Source organism: Spinacia oleracea, chromosome 1 (assembly GCF_020520425.1).
Source record: "Spinacia oleracea cultivar Varoflay chromosome 1, BTI_SOV_V1, whole genome shotgun sequence".
Taxonomy (NCBI): Eukaryota; Viridiplantae; Streptophyta; class Magnoliopsida; order Caryophyllales; family Amaranthaceae; genus Spinacia; species Spinacia oleracea.
Window position 1 is genome coordinate 28,054,836 of NC_079487.1, and position 26,047 is coordinate 28,080,882.

General features: G+C 36.5%; 1 protein-coding gene across 1 annotated transcript; it reads left to right on the top strand.

Moving 5' to 3' along the window:
• Positions 1-930: 930 nt before the first annotated feature.
• Positions 931-4,908, top strand: LOC130463487 (uncharacterized). Its single transcript, XM_056832630.1, has 9 exons — positions 931-959; positions 1,311-1,353; positions 1,454-2,156; positions 2,760-3,001; positions 3,090-3,305; positions 4,253-4,345; positions 4,459-4,563; positions 4,689-4,785; positions 4,868-4,908. Exons 1-9 carry the CDS (start codon positions 931-933, stop codon positions 4,906-4,908), a joined length of 1,569 nt encoding a protein of 522 aa, XP_056688608.1.
• The last annotated feature ends 21,139 nt before the right edge of the window (positions 4,909-26,047 follow it).

Sequence of the window (26,047 nt, forward strand, 5' to 3'; positions counted from 1 at the left end):
TTCTTTTGGATTTGAGTTATAAACTTCTATTCACGTGTTATATGAGATTTCATTTAGTTATACTCATTTCGGTTATAAGTCATATTTATATTGCATGTTGTATATGGCGTTTTTACATTAACAAAGCATAATAGTTTAGGGTTGGTAATTTAAATCTTCTACCATATTGCATATTATTTTGTTTCATAAAATTTCCACTGAATCAAATAATGAACAGGGTACTAGTATAATATTCTTTTAGAAGTGATTGCTAATAACCATGATCGTTTTTCTTTCTCAGGAAATTGAGGTTGTTACCCTAGTGACCTACTGACCTGACAAGCTAAGCGACCGAGTGCAATTGCTGCTTGGTAATGAATCTGAACATTACTTCATGACCACTATCAAAATTTTTTTGCATACTGTTGGTATTTGTGATCCTTGCTAGTCTTTTTATAGTTGTCAACACTGCTGCTTTGTGTCTGGTTTCGGTTATTTTTGTACCTTGAGCAATTTCTGAATGCTACCATATTGCTAGCCTCGTTTGGTGAATTGTGAGTACTTTATTACCCCTTTCAGTCCAACGAGACTATTTTGTGCTGCTTTGTGTCTGCTTTGTGCTGTTTGATTGACTGTTTTGTGCTGCTTTGTGTCTTCTTTGTGCTAGTGGTTGAACTATCAACCTGTAATTGAGGCGTTGATTGTGGTTCTGTGCTGTCTGCAATGAGTGTCTGTTGTCCATGCTCTTCTGCTTTGCTGCCTGCTGCTGGCCTGTTTTAGGTTGGCCTGTGTGCTGTTGTGACATTTATTGCTACTTGTGCTCCTAGTAACAGAACTGTGAAACAATGCTTAGGAATAACTACATGTAGTAATAAAACCAGGTTTTTGAATCTGTGACCACAACCCCTTCAAAAGTAAAAGTATAAATTAATCTGAGACAGTTGAACTGCAATGGTAATCAATCTCCAACAACTTCCCAGGTAATTCCCAGAATCTGATGCCCAAATTCAGATTAATTGGAGCCCAATTCAGTAAAAACCTACTGGATTTTTTTAATCTACCGAAAAAATTTGTAAAATAAATTGGAAATGCAATGCTTTAATCTGTTCAGGATAGAAGAAACAAATCAACCTTGAGTGAAACTCAATTCACAGATGACTAGGAATACATGCATCAGATTTTAATCTTTTATGTTCAGTTATTCACAGATCGAATTAGCAGTTTTATGCAGGTTTCTTATCAACAACCTAAAAGAGGCTCGGATTCTAAGTATTTGCATTTTTCTGTATTCCAGTTTACAGTATAATTCTCGGGTTTAATTTTTTTTTTAGATTCAGATGCCTTCCAGCTTACTTGCCTGTATTCCAGTTTACAGTATGTGCTGACTGTCAAAGCTCTTGAAAATTTGAAATCTGATTACGTTTGCAACTAATGAGTATGCCTGTTTGGTTTTGTTATGTGACTTGTCTTGCAGTGCTATATAGATATGACTTATCGCAAGAGGGTTAGACCTGCTGAAATAGATGGTACACGTGGTCCAGCTACCGCACATACCTCATCTTTGAGTGGAGATGCATCACTACCAACCAAGAAGCATGTTACTCAACCACAATCATCTCAGGTTCCTACTACCGTTGTCAAATTTGGACCATTTTCTCCACAAGGTACCGTAAAATCAGTGGTTGCACCTCCATGTTCGAGTACTTCAAAAAGTGCACTGCAAACCGATGACATACTTGGAGCTATATGGAAAAAGCCACCTACTGGATCAACATCAAGTTCACTTATGGAAGCAACTAGAGATTCAGTTCAACCCAAGATTTCATCCAAGACTTCACCTGAAGTTCCAACTAGTATCCCACCTTCTAACACAACCAAATCACAGAAATACCCTACATCAAAATCACAAAAATATCATGCTACTTCCTCTGGTCGTGTCCCACCTAATATCTCGCCTGCTAGTCATATCTCACCTTATATGCCACCCAATATGACACCTATTATCCCACCTAGTCATATTAAAACATCTTCAAGAGTTTCTCAGACCAATCAACAGCAGAACAATAGTGAAGAACCAAAAGAGAACTCAACAAAATCGAAGTCCCTAAGGGTGAAGTCATATCCGGATTGGCCTGTAACTATAGATTTTGATGACAAGGAGGAGGTTTTGACCATTGGTAAGTCACTAGCAATATCCTTGATATTTATCCATTTTCACAACTATTATCTGACTTATCTCACTCTCTCATATTCAAACTGAGAATACGTTGTATTGCGATCCTTGCTATTTATCTATTTTCACAACTGTTATCTGACTGAAAGTGTGTGCAGTACAGCAGTCCACACTTCTTTAGCATAGTCACAACTGATGAGTAATCATAGAGGCTGCAATTACCAACCTCTTCCAGTACAGAGGCTGCAAGTACCAACTGCAATTTATCCATTTTCACAACTGTTGCATCTGCCTTAATCTTCATTCATGTGCATCAGTTCTGAAATGCATTAATCTTCGTTTGAAATCATTTGCATCAGCATTAATCTTCGTTCATATTATAATATCATGAAACGGAGAATACGTTTTATTATGACGTAAAAATGCAAATATGATACAACCCCACCAAAACTAAACCGAATGCTTCCAAAAGAATCACCAGTATACCTGTTATGTTATATTCTGCCCTTATGTTGCTGAATATACGTCTTGTTCTTGTAATCTTCTATATATATATATATATACACATACATAGTATATATGTTACTTATTCTTTTTTTTTATGCAGATGCTAAGGGAAATGTTAAACTGGTGAGTGGTTCTATTCAAACCATCGACCTCTGGAGTAACAATGGCGTGCAGTACTATGTTGAATTCAATGACCTTTACCAACCGCTTAGGAAAGGTGGACAAATGTTGGTCAGATTCATTGGTAGTATTGTAAAGGTAGAGACCTACTGTCCACTTGGAGAAGGGGATTGGTCTGATATCGACAAAGATTCAAAAGCTAAGATGGTAGAAGAAATAAGAGTAAGTTCAAGTCTTTATTCGCTTTTCTAGAAGTTTATTTTATTTCAATAGCATAAAAATTCTGATTTTGTAAATGCTTTTCTCGAAGGAACGCTTTGTTATTCCCGCTCATCCGGAATATAACAAACAAATCCTCAAGCGCGCCAATAAAAGTTGGAGGCAGTATAAACACTCTCTTAAGGTGAGATACTACAAACCAGATGAGAAAACACTTGCTGAGATGTGCGATATTGTGCCAAGACATGGAATTACCAGTACTCAATGGAGAAAGTTGGTTAAGTACTGGGCTTCGGATGAAGGGCAAGTAAGTACCATGAATTGATCTGCTTAAGTATATGTCCTGACAGTTGGTTGAGCTTAAGTGCTAGTTTTTTTCACTTTTTTGGGATACTGAATTTAAAATCAGTCATAGTTACACTAAGCATGTTTGTTTTGAAATCCAACAAGTATACTGCTTGTATATTCTTGTTTTTAGTTCTCTCTTGGCATGTTGAAAACTTGGTTCCTTGTGCTACTCTTATTTTGAAAGTACTTGGTAAACTGAACTTTTGAGTGGTTTATTAAGTATACATGTTATATTGTCAGTTGTCAATGTCCTTGAAGCCATTCTCTTTTTATGTTAATGGAGCTTCTCTTAATTGCTTCTTTCAATCATTGATCATGTATTGCTTGGTAAAACATAACCTTGTTTAAATGGAAAGATTTATTTCCAACTTTGTTTACTGGTTACTTTTCGGGAGTTCGATTAAGAGAGAACATATTTTGTAGCACCATTGCCTCCAAACCTGACTACGTCTGCTTTTTTATTCTGTATTTGTATGCAGTGGAGCTAGCTGTTTTTTCTTTTCACTTAGTCTGCGTCTTTTACTTCTTATGTATTTTCAACAGTAGCCAAATTAGCTATTCAAATACATATACACAATTTCTTTCTGTATCGGGGCCTAGCTGCCATTAATTTAGTTTGATCAATATATGGAACTCCGGACAAAAAATCAACAAGTAACAAAAACAGTGGCAAATAACATATTATTGACAGAGAAATTACTTTGGTAGTATAGTTGATATACCTGATAGACAACGATTGAACCATACAATCCAACAAAAACACTTGAGAAGATAGCCAATATCATACTGTACAGAGTGAGAAGATTTCAATGGTAACAGAACAAATTTGAAACCCAACAAAATACAAGCACTACAGATCCTGGAACTTGATTATTTCTTAATATATCTCTTTGAATATGACTGCAGAGAGCATCAGAATGTGGAAAAGCTGCACGGGCATCTCAAAATCAATTTCATAGATCGGGTTCTGACAGCTATGCGAACCAACAAGCTGATTATGTATGAATGGACTTATATGCTTTTGCTTCTCACATATTTTGTGTTGGTTAAATATATGCATCACATCTTTTCAGATTTTCTTTAATACTTTTTACATTGCTATTCATATATAGGAAGATGAGCATGGAAAAAAAATGAGCTTATTAGCCCTTTGGGTAAAGTCTCATCGCGGCAAGGACGGGACCTTTCTTCCAGGCACAGTCACTGAAGATTTTGTGGTATAAACATTCAAATTTAATAGATTAATTAAGCTACTTTTGTTATGAAAAAGATAGGTGATTGATAAACCAATATGGGTCTGCTTCTTAATTTGTTTATACTGTTATCCTAAATTGTTGTATAGGATGATGCAAAGGCTAAGATGGAAACGTTGAGGACAGTAGATCCTTCTAAATCTGAACAAGAACTTGAAAATGCAGCTTTTGAGGACACTATGCATGGTGGAAAGATACCCGAACGCCCTGTAGGGTACGGACTTGGAGTTCGAAAGAGCGACGTTTATGGGGTGCATGGTGTGCTAAGGAATAAAGGGTATGGGAAAGTTCGAGAGAGGACCGTGGTGATGGAAAGTGTGAAAGAAGAAGTGTCAGCTCTCAGCAAGAAAAATGAAAAGCTTGAGAAGGAAAATGAAAAGCTGCAAGCCCAAGTGAAAGAGAATAATTTTCTGCTTACAACTTTTATTGGACAATTTTCTCAATTCGTAGGTCAAGTTCGTACAGGAACTGCTTCTACAGAAGCTCTAAGTTTAGCACAGCAAGTCTTGGGCATGGCACACCAAAGGGTATATATTCTAATCTCTTATCATTTGAACTCTTTTAACATGTTATATGTTGCTTGGCAAGACAATTATTTGGATGCACAAACATTCAGTCTGCACAAAATTTGTCCCTGCGCGCATTCATTCAGTCATGAAGTTGGCTGCATCCATCTGCATTTGTCCTGCATCATAAAGATATATTGTTATTTGTATCCAGAGTACATTCAGTCACAAGAAAGTTTGATGTTGTCTCGACGCCTTGTGCATATATGTACCTGCTGTGCAAGCTGCCAGGGCTTACTGCAGGTCTGCAGTTCTGCCTGTAGTGCAGTTGTTGCATTGTGTCTGCTTATTTGCTGCATTGTATCTTTGTTGTTGCTGTGCTCTACTACTAACAAAATTCTTGCTCTGCTGACTGCTTAATCCACATTGCTGCTTGCTTATCTGCTGCATTGTGTCTGCTTATCTGCTGCATTGTAAGCTTAAATAGTCTGAAAACATCAGCATATCTCAAAATACCTATAAATATTGATCTAAAAAAACAGAATTTAACAAATGCATTCCAGATCTTCAACTTCCCCGGCCTCTAACTTAGGAGACTCAGTAACAATTGAAATTATCTTTTAATCATTAACAATCTCAAGTTTCCTAGCTACCAGTAGTCGTCATAACCGTCATCAGATGCATTGTGTTCTGAACTTCCATCATCTTCAGCCTTGTATTCTTCAGCCCCTGCTGCGTGTTCTGCTGCGTGCTCTACTAATGTGCTCTGCTGCGTGCTCTCCTGCTGTACTCTGTTGTGTCCACTGCAGTTTAACTGCCTTTGTGTTGTTTGGCTAGTGTTTTGCGTTTGCTTATGTGTAATAAAAACACGGAGTATGTCTTATTACCAAATAAATAAATAAATAATATGTTTATAGTTAATAATTATGTTGTAACTTTATTTGGGGCGGAGGGGCCTCATATGAGCTTTGGTATATTTTATTTTTACTTATTATTATTCTTTATTTTGTTTTGAAGGTTGTCCAACGTGATAAAGGAGCAACAAAAGAATGAACCAGCCTGAGACACTTGAGCTTCATATTAGCTACTACGAACAATCGTCTGTATAGCTAGCTAGTTATTTTAGTCTTTATTATCTACTGTACTATGAACCATCGTCTAGGAACAATCCTAGTTAGTTATTTTAGGCTTTTTTTTCCTTTTAATTACCATGAATTTTAGTTTTTCTAGACTTAATTAGTAATATCAATGTACGTACTATGGATTTGTAACGTACTTATTTATACATTCTAGATATAGTATGGATTTTAATATTAACTACGTACTTAATTAGCTTATTATATTGGTGATTAATAAAATTTTATTATTTGCCAAAAAAATATGTTACGTACATTGTTCGATGAAGTGAAGATCAATATATATATATATATATATATATATATATATATATATGTGTACAGGTGAAAAAAGCTTACAAAAAAATTGTGGACACGTTATGATGTCGTTGTGATTGTTTTACATTATTTATGTTTTAAATTTCCCGCCATAACTCTTTGTGATGTCGCAGAAAAGCGTCAAGAACAATGTGGATGACAAATGATGTCTAGAATAAGGACCCAAAAGGGCGTCGACAAATTTTTTCAATCTAGGTTTAATTTATGTTTCTCGACGCCTAAAAAACCATTACAACGATTTAAGGCGTCGAGAATCACGACGCACCTCTCATTTTCTGGACACCTAAAGGCGTCGCCATTATCGACGCTGCGCTACACAGTAGACGTTGTAAGGCGTAGCAATTCTGGACGCCTTACTCATGACCTGGACAGCGGAGAGCGTCCCCATTCTCGACGCCATAAGGTGTCGCCAATTCTCGACTAACGATTCCTCGACGCGGATGGCAGGCGTCGAGGCCTTTTATCTCGACGCCTTTAGGCGTCGCTAATCAGCTCAAAAGGCGTTGCCATAACACGGAAATTCTAGTAGTGTATATATATATATATATATATATATATATATATATATATATATATATATATATATTAATATTATATTATATATATATATATATATATATATATATTATACTAAAAGAGAGGAAATCAATGAGGTGATGACAAATGTCACTCATTGATTGACCTCTCTTTTAATATAAATAAATTAAACTTAAAATAAGAATAATTAAAATATCACATATTTAATTCTGTCAGCAATTTGTATTTTAGAGATGAAACTTACTCCGTATATGATATTTGTGCAGTTTTCAAATTCACCTTCTAAAATATATGAGGTATAAAATATTAGAGGAGCAAACAATACATTCGACTCTCTTTTGACAAATGAGAACCATTCGCCTCTCCATTTTGGAGGGAGTACTTAACTAATAACTACAAAGCACTAAGTATTAAAATTAGTCTTTATGATAATGTATTATATATAGTTCAAGATTTTTATACACGATTTATAATATCATTATATAAGGTTATTTTAGATCTCGCCGTTGTTATTCAAGAGTAATATTTTACTATTCACTATTACTGATTAAGATATCTCATTTTTATTCCATGGTCCAATAAAAATACCTTAAATATCATTCCAAATAAATTGTACTGTCATCAAGCCAAATAAAAGACTTACTATCTCGAGCTGTACATTTTTATAGTCTATTATGGTATATGTTAATATTTACCGTACAATAGTCAAATTTAGAATCATAGGATCTTACAAATTATCACTAATTACAAATATTACACCATGTATTAGTCAATTTATAATTTCACTAATGTATAACTAGAGATAAAATGTGCATTGTCAAACATGGAAAAAAAACAAACTGAAACATGATTATGAAACGGAGGAAGTATGTTTTTTTTATGTATATAAATATTTGTATTGTACGATTGTACGTACGTAGTATGATTTTTTATTTTCTAATTAGTGTAATCAAGTATATTATACATATTTCCAAAACTTCAAAGCCTATAAAATCGAAATATTATGACATACTTTATAGATTTTTTGCATGTATTAGAAAATTATAATTTTGACAAATATATGGTGACCATCAACCATTTTGACAACTAATATCACATGCAAGTTATATATTTACATTCATTAAAAACTTAATTTATATCACTGGCAACACACTAAAAAGAATGTTATTATACAATTATGAAAAGAATCACAGTTGATAAGAGATATTAGCCGAGACACATAAAACGAGTATTAAGTAGGTATGGCTACTTAAATGATGGATGAGAATGATAAAGATTGAATTTATAATTTTTTTTACTAATATTGTTTTTTTTTAAATGTGTAATAAAAATCAAAATCTTATAATATGAAAATAGACATGACAAGGGTTAGAGATGAGCGTATACATACATGTTTCCTCCCTTTTTTTTACTTGCACGATTTGAATTGGGCATAAATAATAGGAAAAAGTGTAAGTATCAAAATTTCATATAGGATAGCAGTTGATAAGAGATATTAGCCGAGACACATAAAACGAGTATTAAGTAGGTATGGCTACTTAAATGATGGATGAGAATGATAAAGATTGAATTTATAATTTTTTTACTAATATTGTTTTTTTTTAAATGTGTAATAAAAATCAAAATCTTATAATATAAAAATAGACATGACAAGGGTTAGAGATGAGCGTATACATACATGTTTCCTCCCTTTTTTTTTACTTGCACGATTTGGATTGGGCATAAATAATAGGAAAAAGTGTAAGTATCAAAATTTCATATAGGATAGCAAACAAAAGGGATGAAAACTAATAATGGTAAATGTGAAATGTGAGTAAGAGTAAAATGGGTATTTAGAGTGTGAACACACACAAAAGCATGTGAAAACATACCATAATAGGAAATGGTGCAACTATTATGCAACTTTTATAAAAGATAAATGGTGAAGTAAAAAACGGAAGAAGTGTATCTTAGAGAACTTTGGAATCTGCATTTTGATATGTGAACCGTGCATCACATTGATGATGGGCGAGTTTATATTTTATATTGGGCTGACAACGAAGATAAACATAAATGATTGACTAATATTGACTAATAAATAGAGATTTGGTGTTGGTGAGCGGATATAACTGTATAAGGATAACATGTACTCACCTTCGTGATGAGGCGGATTTGGATTTATTTGATTTGGGAACACCCACTCAATCCTAATTATGTACGTCACTATATATATTTTTATCAACATTATTTAGCTAATACAATGAATTTTAGCAATAATCTTATGTTAATATATTCAAAAGTTGGATGAAAGGCAAAACGAATTCTTCACCGAATATAGGGATCTATGTCAGATTGTCATTGGGCGGTTTTTTGGGAGATCCCCCTGCAAATCCGCCCAAGTGAGTGAGGTGGAGGAAAGTTTGGCAAGTGATGGGGTTAAAAAATGTATTCGTCGCGGGCGACGGGTCGATGATGACATTTTAGATTGTACCCGCTCACCCCACTTATCTTTCATCTAATTGATTATGAGTAGTATATCAACAATTATTTTACTACTAATCTACCTATTATAATGTTTTGTTATTTACTCAAATCAGAATAAAAAAAAAACAAGAGTTAGGTCTAAGGGTGGGTTTGATGCGGGTGTGGATACACGAATGAGTAATGGAGAGGAGATGCATTTTCTTTTATACCCCTGTCGCGTCTCAAAGGCATCTCTAGCTGCATAAAGTAAAATACCATCTCATTTTTTTTATTGTGTTACCCATACCAATTTTGTAGGGTATGGATAAAGTAAATCGGTTTGGGTTGAATATATTCAGATTGGGTTTTGGGTTCCAGCTTGCGGATTATTAACGGTTCGTGTTATAAATGATCGGACCAACCCAGCGGGTTCAACTGTTCAAGTTGAGGATTGGCATTCTCATAGTATATGATGATAACTGATTTTTATACCAAACATGAAATTATGGGTGATGCATGAAAAGGAATAAAATAATCTACGAATTTTTCTATGTTTCTTTTCAAAATTAATTTACCTTTACACTTAAAGTTAAAATATGTAAACCGTGCATCAGCGCGATGCACGGGTAATATACTAGTTTGTTTTCTATTTAGCTTGGTATGCATTGCGTGCATATAAGACTAATATATAGGCTCAGTTAGTATAATTTCTTGATTAATATTGATAACTACCACTAGAAAAAATTAATTTATACAACGCATATGGTGTGGTTTTAGATCGATCATAGTTTGACTACTTGACCGTCATCCCGTATTTATCCCTCTTCATATTTGGTAGACCGTAAAATTGGCTCCAATTTCTTTGTCGCATTACTTGCGTCCGACGGTGTTGATTTTATGAACTGTCGACTTCACGGTGTGGATTTGGAAAGACTTGTTCCAACGACGTAACCGAATGGGAGTAGAAAAGTATGCAAACTGATTTTTGCCTACATCGGTGAGAGCACAGGAGTGAGCCAAATCATGGTATGCTCATTTTGGAGTGGACAACGTGTGGTATGCTGTTCAATTTGCCGGTATTATGTACTCCCTCCGAATCTAAATATTATTCCCGTTTGTCATTTTACGCGGTTATTAAGGAAAAAGAAACATTATAAGATTAACTATTATTAATATAGTTTTATGGGGAATTGTTGATTTTTGATATCATTTTCACAAGAAAACAAAATAGTTGAACCAATAGAATTTAAGGAATAAAATTGTCAACTCATTAATCCATCCAAACTTAAACCAATCAATGAGACTACAAGGTTTTTTATTGATAAATCAATAGAATTACAAAGTTAAAATTACAAAGAAGAGATTAAAAAGGAAATAAAAGAAATGAGAAGATTATTTTGGGACACTAAAAAAGGAAACGGAAATAACATTTAGATTCGGAGGGAGTACATCTTTTACAAAAACGACTATTTTTAATTTTAATTCCTACTATTCTGAATATTCAATATTTTCTCTTTGTACTAAATAAATAATAACAAAATAATATGTGACTTTTGAAGAAACTTAATAACAACACATTCATATGTGACTAATGTGTCATATATTTTCATCAAATGAAATTTAATTTCAAGCCCATAACCCTTTTTTTACGCATAGCACACCCGGTTCACCGGAGCTTAGCTCCGACTACATCCGAATCCGACCCGGATCGCACACCTTGCTTATGGTGGGTGAGTCTCCCAACAAGAGTTTCTGCATACGGCGAGGCTCGAACCCGAGACCTCCCTTAAGCGGCATCAAGCTGCTTACCACTTGAGCCAACTCTATGTTGGTTAAGCCCATAACCCTAAACGGCAATACTATAGTACTTAATTTCTTTTTTCAATTATATATATGCACAACTTATACCGTTCGATTTTCAAGGTCCAAATATATCTTCCTTTCTAATTATTTTTTACGGTTTTTTCATGAAATGCCCTTGAGGTTGCAAAAACGCACCAAATACCCCCGCGTCTTTTGAATCACATAATATACCCCTATTTTTTCCGAAGTTTGCACCAAATACCCCTAAACCGACCTTCCGTTAGTCCTCCGTTAAGTCGTGTTTATAATTCACAAAATACCCCTATTTACAAACGTATTGCACAATATACACCTATTTTGAAACTAAGTGTTGCACCAGATACCCAACTTGCAGGAATTTGAATTTAACGACTAGTTTGATTAAACCTAGGGAGCAAAATATAGCCGTTATGTTCTTGCTGCCTATAAATGCTACTAGTGCTCACTTCACTTGCATACTTTCCCCTCTACTAGTGTTCCTAATTAGCAATGAGCTCTCATTAAAAAACTGAATCTTCTTCCATCCCAAATTTAGCATATATTAGAGTTCCAAATAAAAATTTCTCTTGCGGGAGCATATTTGCCATTGGAAGCTCGAAAACGACAAAAAATCCGCAAAAGCTTTACTACAAGTGTGATCCTTGTGACAATTTCAAGTGGTGCAAAGGTTTTCTTGAGCAAACACTTGATGAAGTTCAGAGCAAGGGAATCAGAGCTGATGAAAGCAGGGGAATGCAAGAAGAAAGTGGGGGAATACATGAAGAGTTGAAGCTATTGAAGAAGAATATTAAACAACAGAAACATCAGATCAATTTTGCAATTGAAATTGGTGTATTAATGTTTGCATTTCTGATTTGGATAGAAATGAAGTAGAGTAGTACTCCCTCCGTCCCAGATTAGTTATTACACTTTCCTTTTTCGTCCGTCCAATTACGATTAGTTGTTACACTTCTAGATTAGGAATAATCCCACAATTATTATATTGTCTCTCTCTTCCCACTATTTTTTTTCCCCACACCCTCTCTCATTCAATTAAAAAAATACCCCACTAACTCCTATCACATTTACTTTTTCAATAGAATAACAATTAATAACTACAGTACTACTTATTGTATTAAACTATGTGCCCAGGAGAGTGTAACAACTATTCTGGGACGGAGGGAGTAACAAATTTCATGAAATAAAGAGAGACTTTGTTCCATAAATACTTGTTCAAGCATATTAGCTTTACAAAAATTGATCTTTAAGTGGACAAACACCACTGAAACTGCACAAAAACAGGTGTTCTAAGCATTTCACTGTTTCCAAAAAATGATCTCTAAGTGGACAAACACCACTGAAACTGCACAAAAACAGGTTGTCTAAGCATTGAACTTTTTCCAAAAACTGCATCTAACTAAATCTTAACTAAATTAACCAAGTTAGTTTAACTTTGTGCACCTACAATTCACAAAAAAATGTTCTCAGGATGGTCAAGCAGCTGTCTTTGACCACTTCCATGTGTTTGGTCCCCCCTTTGATGTACTGCACCTACTGCACCCCTCTTTGAAGTGCTTGATCCAGTGGCCAAACTCTCTGCACTTTCCACATGTTCTTGAGTTGTGACCAAACTCTCTGCACTTTCCAAATTTGACATTGGTGTTCCTCTTCCCTTCCTGGGTTCATTTGCCCCTCTCTTTCTTTTCTTAGCAGGTCTGCCAGCTGGTCTTTTGATGATTGAAGGCTGAATGGTAGGGAGGCCAAAGTTAGGCCACAGAGTTGGATCTGTCATGGGATGAATGTGTTCTGCATAGGTGAGCTTGTATGCAGCAGCCTTGAACCATGGAGAGATATAATCATGGGGGTTCAGCCTTTGGTCATATATCACCCTCAGTGCATGCTTGCAGAGGATTTCACAGATTTGCCACTTCCCACATGCACAACTTCTTGTTGCAAGCCTGGTTGGGAAGTTGACATGTCCATCCCTAACCTCAAATTCACCCCCTCCACAGGCTGTGTGGCATAACATAACCTAGACTCAACTGTTCTTTCCTCCAACTCTTTTACTGCATATGCAGTGAGCTGACCATCCTCCATGTCAACTGCCTTGTCAAATCTAGCCCCTACCCTCTGTATACACCAACTTCTGATTGTTGTATACCAACAAAAATACTCCCTCCGTCCCATAATAGTCGTTACACTTATCTTTGCACAATGTTTTAGGGGATAAGTGGTTGTTTGGTAATCAATTGTTATTTTATTGAAAAAGTGGATGTGATAGGAGTTAGTGGGGTATTTTTTTTAATTGAATGAGAGAGGGGTGGGGACAAAAAATGTTTAGTGGGAAGAGAGAGACAATATAATAATTGTGGGGTCATTCCTTATTTAGAAGTGTAACAACTAATTTGGGACGGACAAAAAAGAAAAGTGTAACAACTAATGTGGGACGGAGGGAGTAACATTAAACACAACACAACAATAAACAACACAAAACAGGGGAATGCATGACTGTGATTTGAGGAGTTATACCTTCCAATAATGAGACGACATGCATGTCTCTGAATGGCTTTGTGCATGCATTGAATGAATCCACAAAGTTTGTTGTGTTGTGATCACAACAAACAGTAGGATCAAACTTATGCCTAGACCATTGCTCAGTGCAGCTGTCCAAGTATGCAACTGCATTTGCATTACACTCAGTGATATTCTCCATTGCCTTACCATACACATACTCATTGTATGCATCAGCAGCTATCCAAAATAACTTGTGGCATGCAGATCCACTGAAGCCATTGTTCTTACAGTTCATGTCAAACTCTCCTAATTTCTCTAGGAAAAGTTTCTCTAACTGCCAATTCAACTCCCTACACAGAACACATGCTAACATGTAAATTAATATTACTCAAGTACGTCTTTAATTGTCCGACTCGGGAATAATAAAGCATAAAAATAAGAAATTAGTAAAGATGAGTACATACCTTCATGCTATCACTGATGAAAAGAGTAAGGTGGTGTGGGTTGTTGTGGTGGTGGGGTGGGTTGTTTGGGTTGTTTCTGTGGTGTTGGGGTGGGTTGTTTGGTGTGTTGTTATGGTGGTGGGGTGGGTTGTTTCTGTGGTGGTGGAGTGAGGTGGTGGAGTGGCTGGTTTAGCTGATGTAGATGACCTCCTTTTTGGGGCCAGTTTCTTAGTAGCAGGCTTAGCCTTGGCTTTTGACCTTGAAGCAACATGTTTTTTCTTTGGGGGTGGGGAATCTTGTGTTGGTTGTGGTTTAAACGCACCTGGAAACACCTCATCAGTATCATCTTTGCTAATGATTCTCACATACTCTGTGGTCAAGTCCTCACAATCAACCACATGGACCTCCGTAGCCACAGTGAACTCCATTTGTTCATGTATTTCCTTCAAAATGTCCTCCCTTTCCTATTTTTTCCTCATTTCCTCTTCCTCCTCTCTTTGAGCCCTCAACAGTTCCTCTTGTCTCTTCTGAAGCTTCCTCTCTTTTTCCTTCCTATGATTCTCAATTGTGGCAACAGCAGTCCTAAACACCAACCCAGGATTATATGTTCCCTCAACCCAAATTTCAGCAGTGTCTTTACCCCAATTCCATCCCCACAGAAGCTTTAAAGTCTTATCATCATTCATATCAACCTTACCACAAGGAGACTCAATAAACAAGGTAAAGGTACTAGGAAAAAACCATATTGCTTAACTGATTCTTCAAACATATCCAGAAATAACTTCAACAAACGATATTTTATTTTTCCATGTCTGTAACTCTAATATCAAAGCTATGTGATCCATAATGCAGTAACAACCAAATAGAAGTCATCCTAAAGGAAAAAATAAAGAAAAAAAACATGAGTTTTCATTCCAACAACCACAATTAATCAATAACCAATCGAATAATCAAGTTCATCAATAAACAATACGTTTCTAGGAAAAACAAACACTAACAATCACTAACACTAATAACAGATTTGCGCAATTTCAAAAAAAATAACTGACAATTTCACAATCCCTAACCCTAATCAATTTCGTGAAAAAATACTACTTTACAAACAAAAAAATACGGCAATGAAGAGATTATTACTTGGAAGTAGATTATCCTACTTCAAAAATGGCGCTTCCTCTATGACAGTAACTCGCGCTGTAAATCGCCTCAATTTTCTCCCTTTTTTGTCGCGAATGAACCAAAATCACACCCACGAACTCGCCTTTAAGGTGCGTAGAAAATTTCACAAGAACAATGAAGATCTACCCAGAATTACTAGGTTTCGAGTAGAGTTGAAGCTTGAAGAAGAACAGGGAGAGGAGAGAGAAAGAAAAGAAGATGAGAATATTTTTTTTTTTGAGTTTTTGTCAAGGGGTGAGAATCAAATGACGCCATAACAAAATTAAGGGCAAAATAGTAAAAGGCGACTAACGGCAGACTAACGTCCGTTAACTCAAGGTGCATCTCATGAACAGTACGGATATTTAGGGGTATATTATGTGATTCAAAAAACGCGAGGGTATTTGGTGCGTTTTTGCAAACCTCAGTAGAATTTCATGAAAAAAACGTATTTTTAATCTTATAAAAAACAAGTATGTCCATAATTGTCAATGATCATTATTCAATTGATAACTAAGCTAAAAAATTGGAAATAATACCAATTAACCAATAATTCATGCTAATTACTCCGTAATTTTTAACTAATAATAACACTTCTATGTTCTATTTTATAACACCCAACTCCTCCCCGTCATCATTTATTCTCTATTCTATAAGGGAACTCATGGGGTCATTATCGTAAATAACATTTTTGTGTCCCCTATAGAATAGTATAAAACTCCCCCACTAACTTATATTAACTTTAGCTTAAAATAAAATGAAAAGGCAAAATTGGTACTTAGGTCACCAAAAAGTGAAATCACGTAATATGTGGGATTAACTTTTTAGGAAAGAACTATAAAAACAATAATTAATAAAATAAGAAAACAACGTGTAAATTTTTTTAAAATAATTAAAGAGGTTGAATACCTTGAAATTACATGAAAATGTTGTAGCATAAGAAATCAATAACCAGAAAAACTGAAACTAATTTACCAATAACGTTTTAATAATTTGAGTAAAAGGGAAATATTCCAGGATGGTCTTTTAGTTTTTTGGCTTATTTTTCCTAGAATTCTAAAATAAATATTTTTATTCTCACCAAAAAATAATAGATATTAGTATGAAGAGAAATTTTGTTTTATGAATAATTTGTGAAATTATATTAATAAGGTTATAACGGTATTTCTCTAAAAAGAAGTTACAATAATGTCAGTAAATCAATACAACGTATGTGTAGTTTTAGAGTTTTCTGATGGACGCAAACGAAGATCAATGTACATAAGACAAAAGGTTGCAAATGAGGGATAAAATAATATTAAAATGAAAATCACTCATCCCGGAACAAAAGGAACGTCAAAATTCCAAAAGAGTAATCAATGCTTAGTTTTCATATAATCTAGCACGCATCACGTGTATATAAGACTAGTTAATGGTAAACCAACTAGCTAATCTGGTCTTTTATTTCACTTTATGATAAAAGGAATTATTTAAAATGGTAGGAGATAAACATTCAGTTACTAATACGCACCATTAAAGACGGTTGCTCTCTCCTCCCCCTTCTCCCTTTCTCAAACCCTATTCTCCATTAGCGAATTTTGAGACTGATTTTTATGGTGGAAAACATAAATCTTCTTCTTTTATATTGTTTGTTTGTTTTTTCTTTAATTTTTTTTATTTTTTAAGATTATAATAATGCTTACTGAAGGAAATAATGCCCTTGGTCCAAGTATGCATTCTATGATAAGTCTAATAAATGCGGTTCAGTATTAATTAACAAGTTAATAATTCAGTGAGATCAAGTGAGCTGAATGCCTAGCTAGAGGCCGCTTCAGTTCAAGTGGAATTAATGATATTAATCCACAGCTTACTCTTGACTGAACCCGTAGGGTCACACAAATAGTGCGTAAACGGATCAAGTATTTAATGGCATTAAATACTCCATCTATGAATATTCGGAATCGACGGATCTTGGTTTCAGTGGGAGCTGAGATCGTCACAGGCAAGAAATGAATACTCCGGAAACGATGATATTGCCGGAAACGGAAATATGGATCGTATCGGAAATATAAATATTATCCAAGTCGTAGATGTTGCCGGAAACGGAAACATGGTACGTATCGGAAAATATTATCGGAAATGGAAATATTGCCAGAATCGGAAATATTGCCGGAAACGGAAATATTGTCAGAATCGGAAATATTATCGCAATCGGAAAATAATTCCGGAAACGGAAATATTAAATATTTGTTCGAAACGGAAATTAATTCCGGAATCGGAAATGTTGAATATTGTTCGTATCGGAAATGAATTCCGGAATCGGAAATTTAATCGGAAGCGTATCGTACGAATAAGCATCGGACGAGGCCTGCCGGACGAGGGCCCAGCTCGAAGCCAGGCCATCGCCCAGCAAGCCAAACGCGCGCCACAAGCCCAGCCAAGGCAGCGCCCAGGCCTACCACAAGGCACGCCCAGCGCGCGCCAAGGCCGCGGCTGCGTGGGCCTCGCTGCGTGGGCTGCTGCTCGCACGCACGCGCATGGGCGGCCCATCGTGGCTGCCGTGTGTGTGTGCGTAAGTGTTTGTGTTCATGCACGATTCCTAAAACGTGCAGAGTTCGGTTAATGATTAAATTCCTAATTCTATTTGATAAATTAATTAATTAGAGTTCTTGTAGGATTCTAAGATTAATTAATTCGTATCCTAATAGGATTCCAATTCTCTTTCCATACCCCTATAAATATGTGGCCTGGGTTCACAATTTATAACGAGTTTTAAAGTATTCAAAGTGAGTTTTTGAGAGAAAAATTCAGTCACACATCTTGCTCAAAAGTGCCGAAAATTCTAGTACCTTAAGGGCGATTCTAGTTGGTCAATCTTAAGGCGGATCCGGACGTGCTGTGGACTATCTACGGAGGGACGACACTTGGAGTCCTAGAGACTTGTTCTTGTTCGGTTCGGGCGCAGCTAGGGAAGGCACGCAACAAAGAGTATGCATCTAAATTATGCTATATGATTATGTTCAAATAATATGTATTCCTGGGTTAATGGTTGTTTCCGCATGATTTATGTAATATCATATGTATCATAACCTAACAGTGGTATCACGAGCCCCTTATTATTTTCATAATCTAATTTGCATGAACATGGTTAAATTTTACAAATTTGCAAGAATTAAAAGGGGTGATTAATTTTCGTAATTGTTAATTAATTGCAAATTGCGTTTATTTAATTATACGTACGCAGTTTTTCGGCAGTTTCTTCGTTACTCATCCAAATCGAGTGATATTTGTGTCAATTCCGCATGTAAAAGGCATTCTAAAATTTTGACAAAATTAGTATTTTTCTGCCGAACCCAGAATTCTCAAATTCGAAGCCTAACTATGACTTTTCGAAGGTTTTAGTTTTTCGAATGCAAAATTTCGTAAATTTAAGATGTTAAATTAAATATTTGCGATTCTTGTTGATAAATCTTGAATTTTTGATTGACCTACTGTATATGTTTAACAAGTTTGAATGCCTAGCCTTGTTAATTATGCAATCTAATTTGTAATTATGATTAATTTGTTGAAAATTAGAATAATTTAGAATTAATTTGATTTTCATAATTAATTATAATTTAATTAGAAACCTATGATTAAAAACCACCATAAAAATTGTAAATTTATGATAAATTTTAAATTTTTATGACCTAGACTTGAATCCATAACAATCGGAAATCAATTGAATAATAAATTTTCGATTTTTTCGCCCTAAAATTATGAAATTAATATTATTTATTAATTTGTCATTAATTTTAAATATAAATTTTAAAATTTTATGCGATTCGTTCATATAACTTGCACGCACAAAGCAATGGACGCTTCGTGTTACCCTTAAGGGGTGTTGTATAGTGCGGGCATGCGACGACGAGCAAGGGAGCTCGTCGCCCGTGCGGCACGAATGCAGTGAGCAAGGGCGTGGTGCACGAGCACAAGGCAGCAGCCCTGCCTTGTGTCGTGGGCCACGAGCTATGAACAAATGGGCATGGGCGAAAGGCAAGCCAAGGCAGTCGCGTGTGGGCAGCAAGCGAGCTGCGCCACAACGCGCACTGCCTCGCGCAAGAGCGCGCAGCCTCGCGCGCAGCGAGCGCAAGCTCGCGTGCCACGAGCGCTGCGCCCAGCGTTGCTCGCGCGCACAGCGAGCGATGTCGCGCGCAAAGCGAGCGATGGCTCGCGCGCACAACGAGCAATGGCTCGCGCGCACAGCGAGCTACGGAGCGCGCGCAGCGAGCGCTGGCGAGCGCGCACTGCGAGCGATGGCTCGCGTGCGATGAGCGCTGGCGCGCGCAGCGAGCACCACAGCGTGCGATGGCTTGCGATGGGAGATGCAGCAGCTATGCGACGAGCGCATGGGCTGCGCGCACATGGCCAGCAATGGCTGTGTGCGTGCGGCCCATGGGCGTGCAATGCGTAGGGTGTTTGCGTTACGATTAGATCGTTTTGAATGCTTAATTTGAAAATTTCAGTTCACGTAATTTTAATTAATTTTAAAATTAATAATTTAAATTATTTTCTTGGATTTTAATTTTGAATATTGTAATTATAATAAATTTTATTTATTCTAATTATTTTACTAAAATTAAAATCATGAATAAGTTTAAATAACGACTGAAATTAAATTAAACTTTTTGGATTCAATTATAAATTTATATGAGCTTTAATTTTTAATTAAATTTGTATGTTTCCGGTTAGACTAGAAATACATTTTTATGTTTAAAATTAGTAAAGCATATGAATTTATTGGTTTAAGTGGGAGCGCTTTTTAGTCATAAACTCTTGATTAGGTCTACAAATCCTTAAGGTTAAAACAACTTGATTAGAATTAATAAGGACTGAATAATTGGTAGATTATTGGTGCCCTTGATTAATTGCTGCAAATGTTTACGTGATGCATAATGTGTTTTACTAACCAGCTATGTGGGTCATTCATGATAATGAATGGGTGAATGGTATATATGTTGTATATGTACTGTTTTGCAGGTTATGAAGTGACTAGTATGGCCCAAATAGGATAGAAAATATGGTCTGCGTACCATTAATTTGAATGTAATTGGTCTAAAGTACCAAAGTTATTTTTCAATTCAAATATGGTCTGCGAACCATCAAATAGTTGTAATTAGTTATAGATTATCCTATTTGAAGAAAATGGTGCCTCCCACGGAGATTTTCAAGACGGACTTTGAAGTCAAAGCTTCAAGATGAAGTCGGGCCATACTAGATCACATTTAATCTTATGCATGTTTTAAGTTATTTATTGCTTTTAAATATGTCTTAAAATGCATGAGATCAAAAGCTTGATTATGTTGCATGATTAAGGATTTTAGTTCACTTAAAATCTAACCAACATAGTAAGAGCCTTAAGTTCCAAACTTAAAAATTGAGTTAAAAGGTGCCATGCCAAAATATACACTTGCTTGGATATCCTTTACATCAATCTAGTAATAGTTTTCGCTCAGCGAGGTGTTACTTATTGGTCCTAAAGGGGCAAGGTACACAAACAATTGTGAGTACATGTTAGTTTTGGTGAAACTCAACGATATAAGTAAGGAGTCCTTTTATGTCGTGGCAAAATCGATAGGTTTACCTAATAAGTTCTTAGACGTACCTATCAACCAAGAATAGTTTCTAGACTATTAGCAAAAGGCTTTTGCTTACCTAAGATGTTCTAGGATTAAGTCGACAAACTGTGCTTAGTTCTTCAATGATTTTAGGATCTTGGAATCATTTTATTCACACCTGCCGGAACACATAACTTGAATAAAATGCTTAATAAACATTGAATTATGCATGTATGCTAGAATTTAAGTTTATTAAGAGAAACTGTGAATGGTTATTTATTTGTTTATTCTTTTCAATTGTAGTTTTAATATGGCAAACAACAATCAAAACATCATCATGGGTTATGAGCTTATGGTCAAGCTGAACCTGACAAATTTTCTTGAATGGGAAGCTAAGCTAGTTGAAATAGTCAAACTCAATGGACTTGAGTATGTACTCTCACATCCCATGCCAAGCTACTATGCCAGAGACATGACCCCTGAGAGATTTTACGCCTGGGATGCGGATCTCAAAAAGGTTATGAGTCTCATGCTGAACAATATCCCTGATGATTGGGCTAAAAGGTTTGTAGCCTATGAACCTTTTACGCTCATCAAGAATCTGAGGGATATCTGTCGTGGAAGTACGGAGGACAGGGACCTGAACGTCCATGAGTTGATTGAATCAATGTCTTTGTCTAAAGGTTAGTTCTCCCAACAGGTGTTATAGGATGGAGGTCCAAGAAACACATGTTCAGCTCCTTCGCACTAAACGGAGGGTAGGCGTCCCACTGAGGTTCCATGTGGATCTTATGTGTTCATACTTTGATCGCCTAAGTCTACTAGGAACACCAATAAGCGAAAGGATGGCAGTCTCTGTCTTGCTCAATTCACTACACAGTGGGTTTGGTCGCTTCAAGCAACTATACCTAAGTGAACCAAGAGAAGAAACAGTTGCAGAATTTGTTCACCTTGTCAGAAAGGCTGAAATAATACTGGACTGTGAAGCCAAAGATTTACTCAAGGCTAGAAAGAGACCGTTCAAGAAAGGTGGAAAGTCCAAGGGCAATGCTAAATCAAAGCAGGACAAGTCCACATCAAGCTGTCTTTATTGTGATGGAATAGGCCATTACAAAAGAGAATGTCCAAAGCTAAAGGAAGATCAGAAGAACGGAACAGTCGTTCCATCTTCAGGTATTTTCGTTATAGACTATATACTTGTTAATTCAACTTCTTGGGTATTAGATACAGGTTGTGGCTCACACTTATGTTCCAATCCACAGGGACTAAGAAGAAGTAGAAAGTTAAGCAAGGGTGAAGTCGACCTACGAGTGGGAAATGGAGCACGGATTGCTGCATTAGCTGTAGGAACTTACTATTTGTCGTTGCCCTCCGGGCTAGTTTTGGAACTGGAAGAATGTTTCCATGTTCCAAGTCTTACTAAAAACATCATTTCAGTTTCTTGCTTAGATGCTAAGGGATTTTCCTTTTTAATAAAAGACAATAGTTGTTCGTTTTATTTTAAAGAGATGTTTTATGGATCTGCTAGATTAGTCAATGGACTTTATTTATTAGATCACGACAAACAAGTATATAACATAAATACCAAAAAGGCCAAAAAGGATGATTCAGATCTCACCTATCCGTGGCATTGTCGATTAGGCCATATAAACTTGAAACGCTTAGAAAGACTTCAAAAGGAAGGAATTCTAGAACCATTTGACTTAGAGGATTATGGTAAATGCGAATCATGTTTACTTGGCAAAATGACAAAGCAACCTTTCTCTAAAGTTGGAGAAAGAGAAAATGAACTATTGGGTTTAATCCATACAGATGTATGTGGACCAATGAGTACAAATGCTAGAGGTGGTTTCAGCTACTTTATCACTTTCACTGATGACTTCAGCTAGTAGGTATGGTTATGTCTACCTAATGAAGCATAAGTCTGAATCCTTTGACAAATTCAAGGAATTTCAGAGTGAAGTAGAGAATCAATTAGGCAAGAAGATTAAGGCATTGCGGTCTGATAGAGGCGGTGAATATCTGAGCTATGAATTTGATGACCATCTGAAAGAATGTGGAATTCTATCAGAATTGACTCCTCCTGGAACACCACAATGGAATGGTGTGTCGGAACGGAGGAACAGAACCTTGCTAGACATGGTCAGGTCAATGATGGGTCAGGCCGAACTTCCATTAGAATTTTGGGGACATGCACTAAATACAGCTGCACTCACTATAAATAGAGCTCCGTCTAAAGCTGTCGAAAAGACTCCATACGAATTATGGTTTGGAAAGCCTCCAAATGTGTCTTTTCTTAAGATTTGGGGATGTGAAGTATACGTCAAACGATTAATTTCAGACAAACTTCATCCAAAATCTGACAAATGTATCCTTGTGGGCTATCCAAAGGAAACAAAGGGGTATTACTTCTACAATACATCTGAGAACAAGGTGTTTGTTGCTCGAGATGGTGTCTTTTTGGAGAAAGATCACATTTCCAAAATGACAAGTGGGAGAAAAGTAGACCTCGAAGAAATTCGAGTCGAACAACAAACTCTAGAGAATGCTCAAGTAGACATTCAGGATGAAACTCAGAGATCTTTAGAAGAATCTGGTGAGAATCATGGTCAATCTAGAAATGTTACCCCGCGTAGATCGCAAAGATATAGATCTCAACCGGAAAGGTACTTAGGTATTTTGACGAACGAGAGCTATGACGTTCTATTACTTGAAAGTGATGAACCTGCGACTTACAAACAAGCTATGACGAGCCCTAGCTCCAAGCAATGGCAAGAAGCCATGCAATCTGAATTGGACTCCATGTCTGAAAACCAAGTATGGGATTTGGTCGATTTGCCAGATGGCTACCAAGCCATTGGAAGCAAATGGGTTTTCAAACTGAAAAAGGACAAGGATGGGAAACTTGAAGTTTTCAAAGCTAGATTGGTTGCAAAAGGTTACAGGCAAGTCCAAGGTGTGGATTACGATGAAACTTTTTCACCAGTCGCAATGCTAAAGTCTATTCGGATAATGTTAGCAATCGCTGCATATTACGATTACGAAATATGGCAGATGGATGTCAAAACTGCTTTCTTAAACGGCGTTTTAACAGAAACTGTGTTTATGACACAGCCTGAAGGTTTTGAGGATCCAAAGAATGCTAAAAAGGTATGCAAGCTAAAGAAGTCAATCTACGGATTGAAGCAGGCATCCAGGAGCTGGAATATACGTTTTGATGAAGCAGTCAGTGACTTTGGTTTCATCAAGAACGCAGACGAATCTTGTGTATACAAGAAGGTCAGTGGGAGCAAAATTGCTTTCCTAGTATTATATGTCGACGACATATTACTTATCGGAAATGACATTCCTATGTTGAACTCTGTCAAGATTTGGCTTGGGAAATGTTTTTCGATGAAGGATCTAGGAGAAGCACAGTACATATTGGGCATCAAGATTTACAGAGATAGATCTAAAAGGATGATTGGACTTAGTCAAAGCACTTATATCAATAAGGTGCTTGATAGGTTCAAGATGGCGGACTCCAAGCGAGGCTACCTACCCATGTCTCATGGAATGACTCTAAGCAAGACTCAGTGCCCAAAAACACTTGATGAGCGTAGACGAATGAGTGGGATTCCATATGCATCATTGATTGGTTCAATAATGTATGCTATGATATGTACACGCCCGGATGTTGCGTACGCACTCAGTGCTACGAGCAGATACCAGTCAGACCCAGGAGAGGCGCATTGGACTGCTGCCAAGAACATTCTGAAGTACCTAAAAAGGCACAAAGATGACTTCCTGGTCTATGGTGGAGATGATGAATTAATTGTTAAAGGCTATACGGACGCAAGTTTCCAAACCGACAAAGATGATTTCAGATCACAGTCTGGGTTTGTCTTCTGCCTCAACGGAGGAGCAATAAGCTAGAAAAGTGCTAAGCAAAGCACCATTGCGGATTCTACAACTGAAGCGGAGTACATTGCTGCACATGAAGCAGCAAAGGAAGCTATATGGCTAAGGAAGTTCATAGGTGAACTTGGTGTAGTCCCCTCCATTAAAGGACCAATAGCCCTGTATTGTGACAATAACGGAGCTATTGCACAGGCAAAAGAGCCTAGACACCACCAGAGAGTCAAGCATGTACTTCGTAGATTTCACCTTCTACGAGAGTTCGTTGAAAGAAAAGAAGTCGAGATAAGCAAGATTGGAACTGATGACAACATATCAGATCCATTAACTAAACCTCTGCCGCAAGCGAAGCACAACTCGCACACTGCAGCTATGGGAATCAAGCATATTGGAGAATGGCTTTGATGTCTCTGTTTAATGTTTTAAAGTTTTAGAGTTTAAATCTTTGTAAAACATTATTGGTTAATCATTCACAATAAATGAAAAGAATTCATTTTTCCATTTAATTTGTGGTTTATTAAATGATGAGTCCCTTCAACTTGACGATATATTCAAGATAGACTGTCAGGACCAGTCCTGTGACTAAGAAATGTCTATCAAGTGAACTTGAATGTCAAAGGTTGAAAATGGCCCCTAATCGGAGTTTTCTATAAAAAAATTGGACGCATAGAAAACGTTAGACGATTAGAATGCAAGATGACTAGTAGTTCTGTTTCTTGAACTATGTGGACATGGCAATGTCATAATCGTTTGCATAGATACTTACTTTGGGAAGATTAGTATCGGACAAGACCTATGAAACTTTACTGTAAGAGATGAAAATCTGTCATAAGTAAATTTCATTAAATTATTAGACACTAAATCCTCAATACCTGAGTGATTTGAGATTACTTGTTTGAGAACTGGTTGCTTTGACGTTGACCAACCGTCGCACCGTAAAAGGAGGCTATAAAGGCAACGCTCAGGTAATCACCTATCAAACGAAGTCTAATCTCAAGATCGCAAGATTGGGATTGTCCTCCCATAAATCGGGATGAGATGCTTAAAAGTTGTACAAGGCCACTCGGAGAGCTAGAAACTGTGAAATGCATGGTCGTGCTCGG

Coding starts and splice junctions, on each gene's coding strand:
- LOC130463487 (XM_056832630.1), top strand. CDS start 931: ATGGTAATCAATCTCCAACAACTTCCCAG. Junction 3,306..4,252: donor GGGCTTCGGATGAAGGGCAA/GTAAGTACCATG, acceptor ATATGACTGCAG/AGAGCATCAGAATGTGGAAA. Junction 4,564..4,688: donor CAGTCACTGAAGATTTTGTG/GTATAAACATTC, acceptor ATTGTTGTATAG/GATGATGCAAAGGCTAAGAT.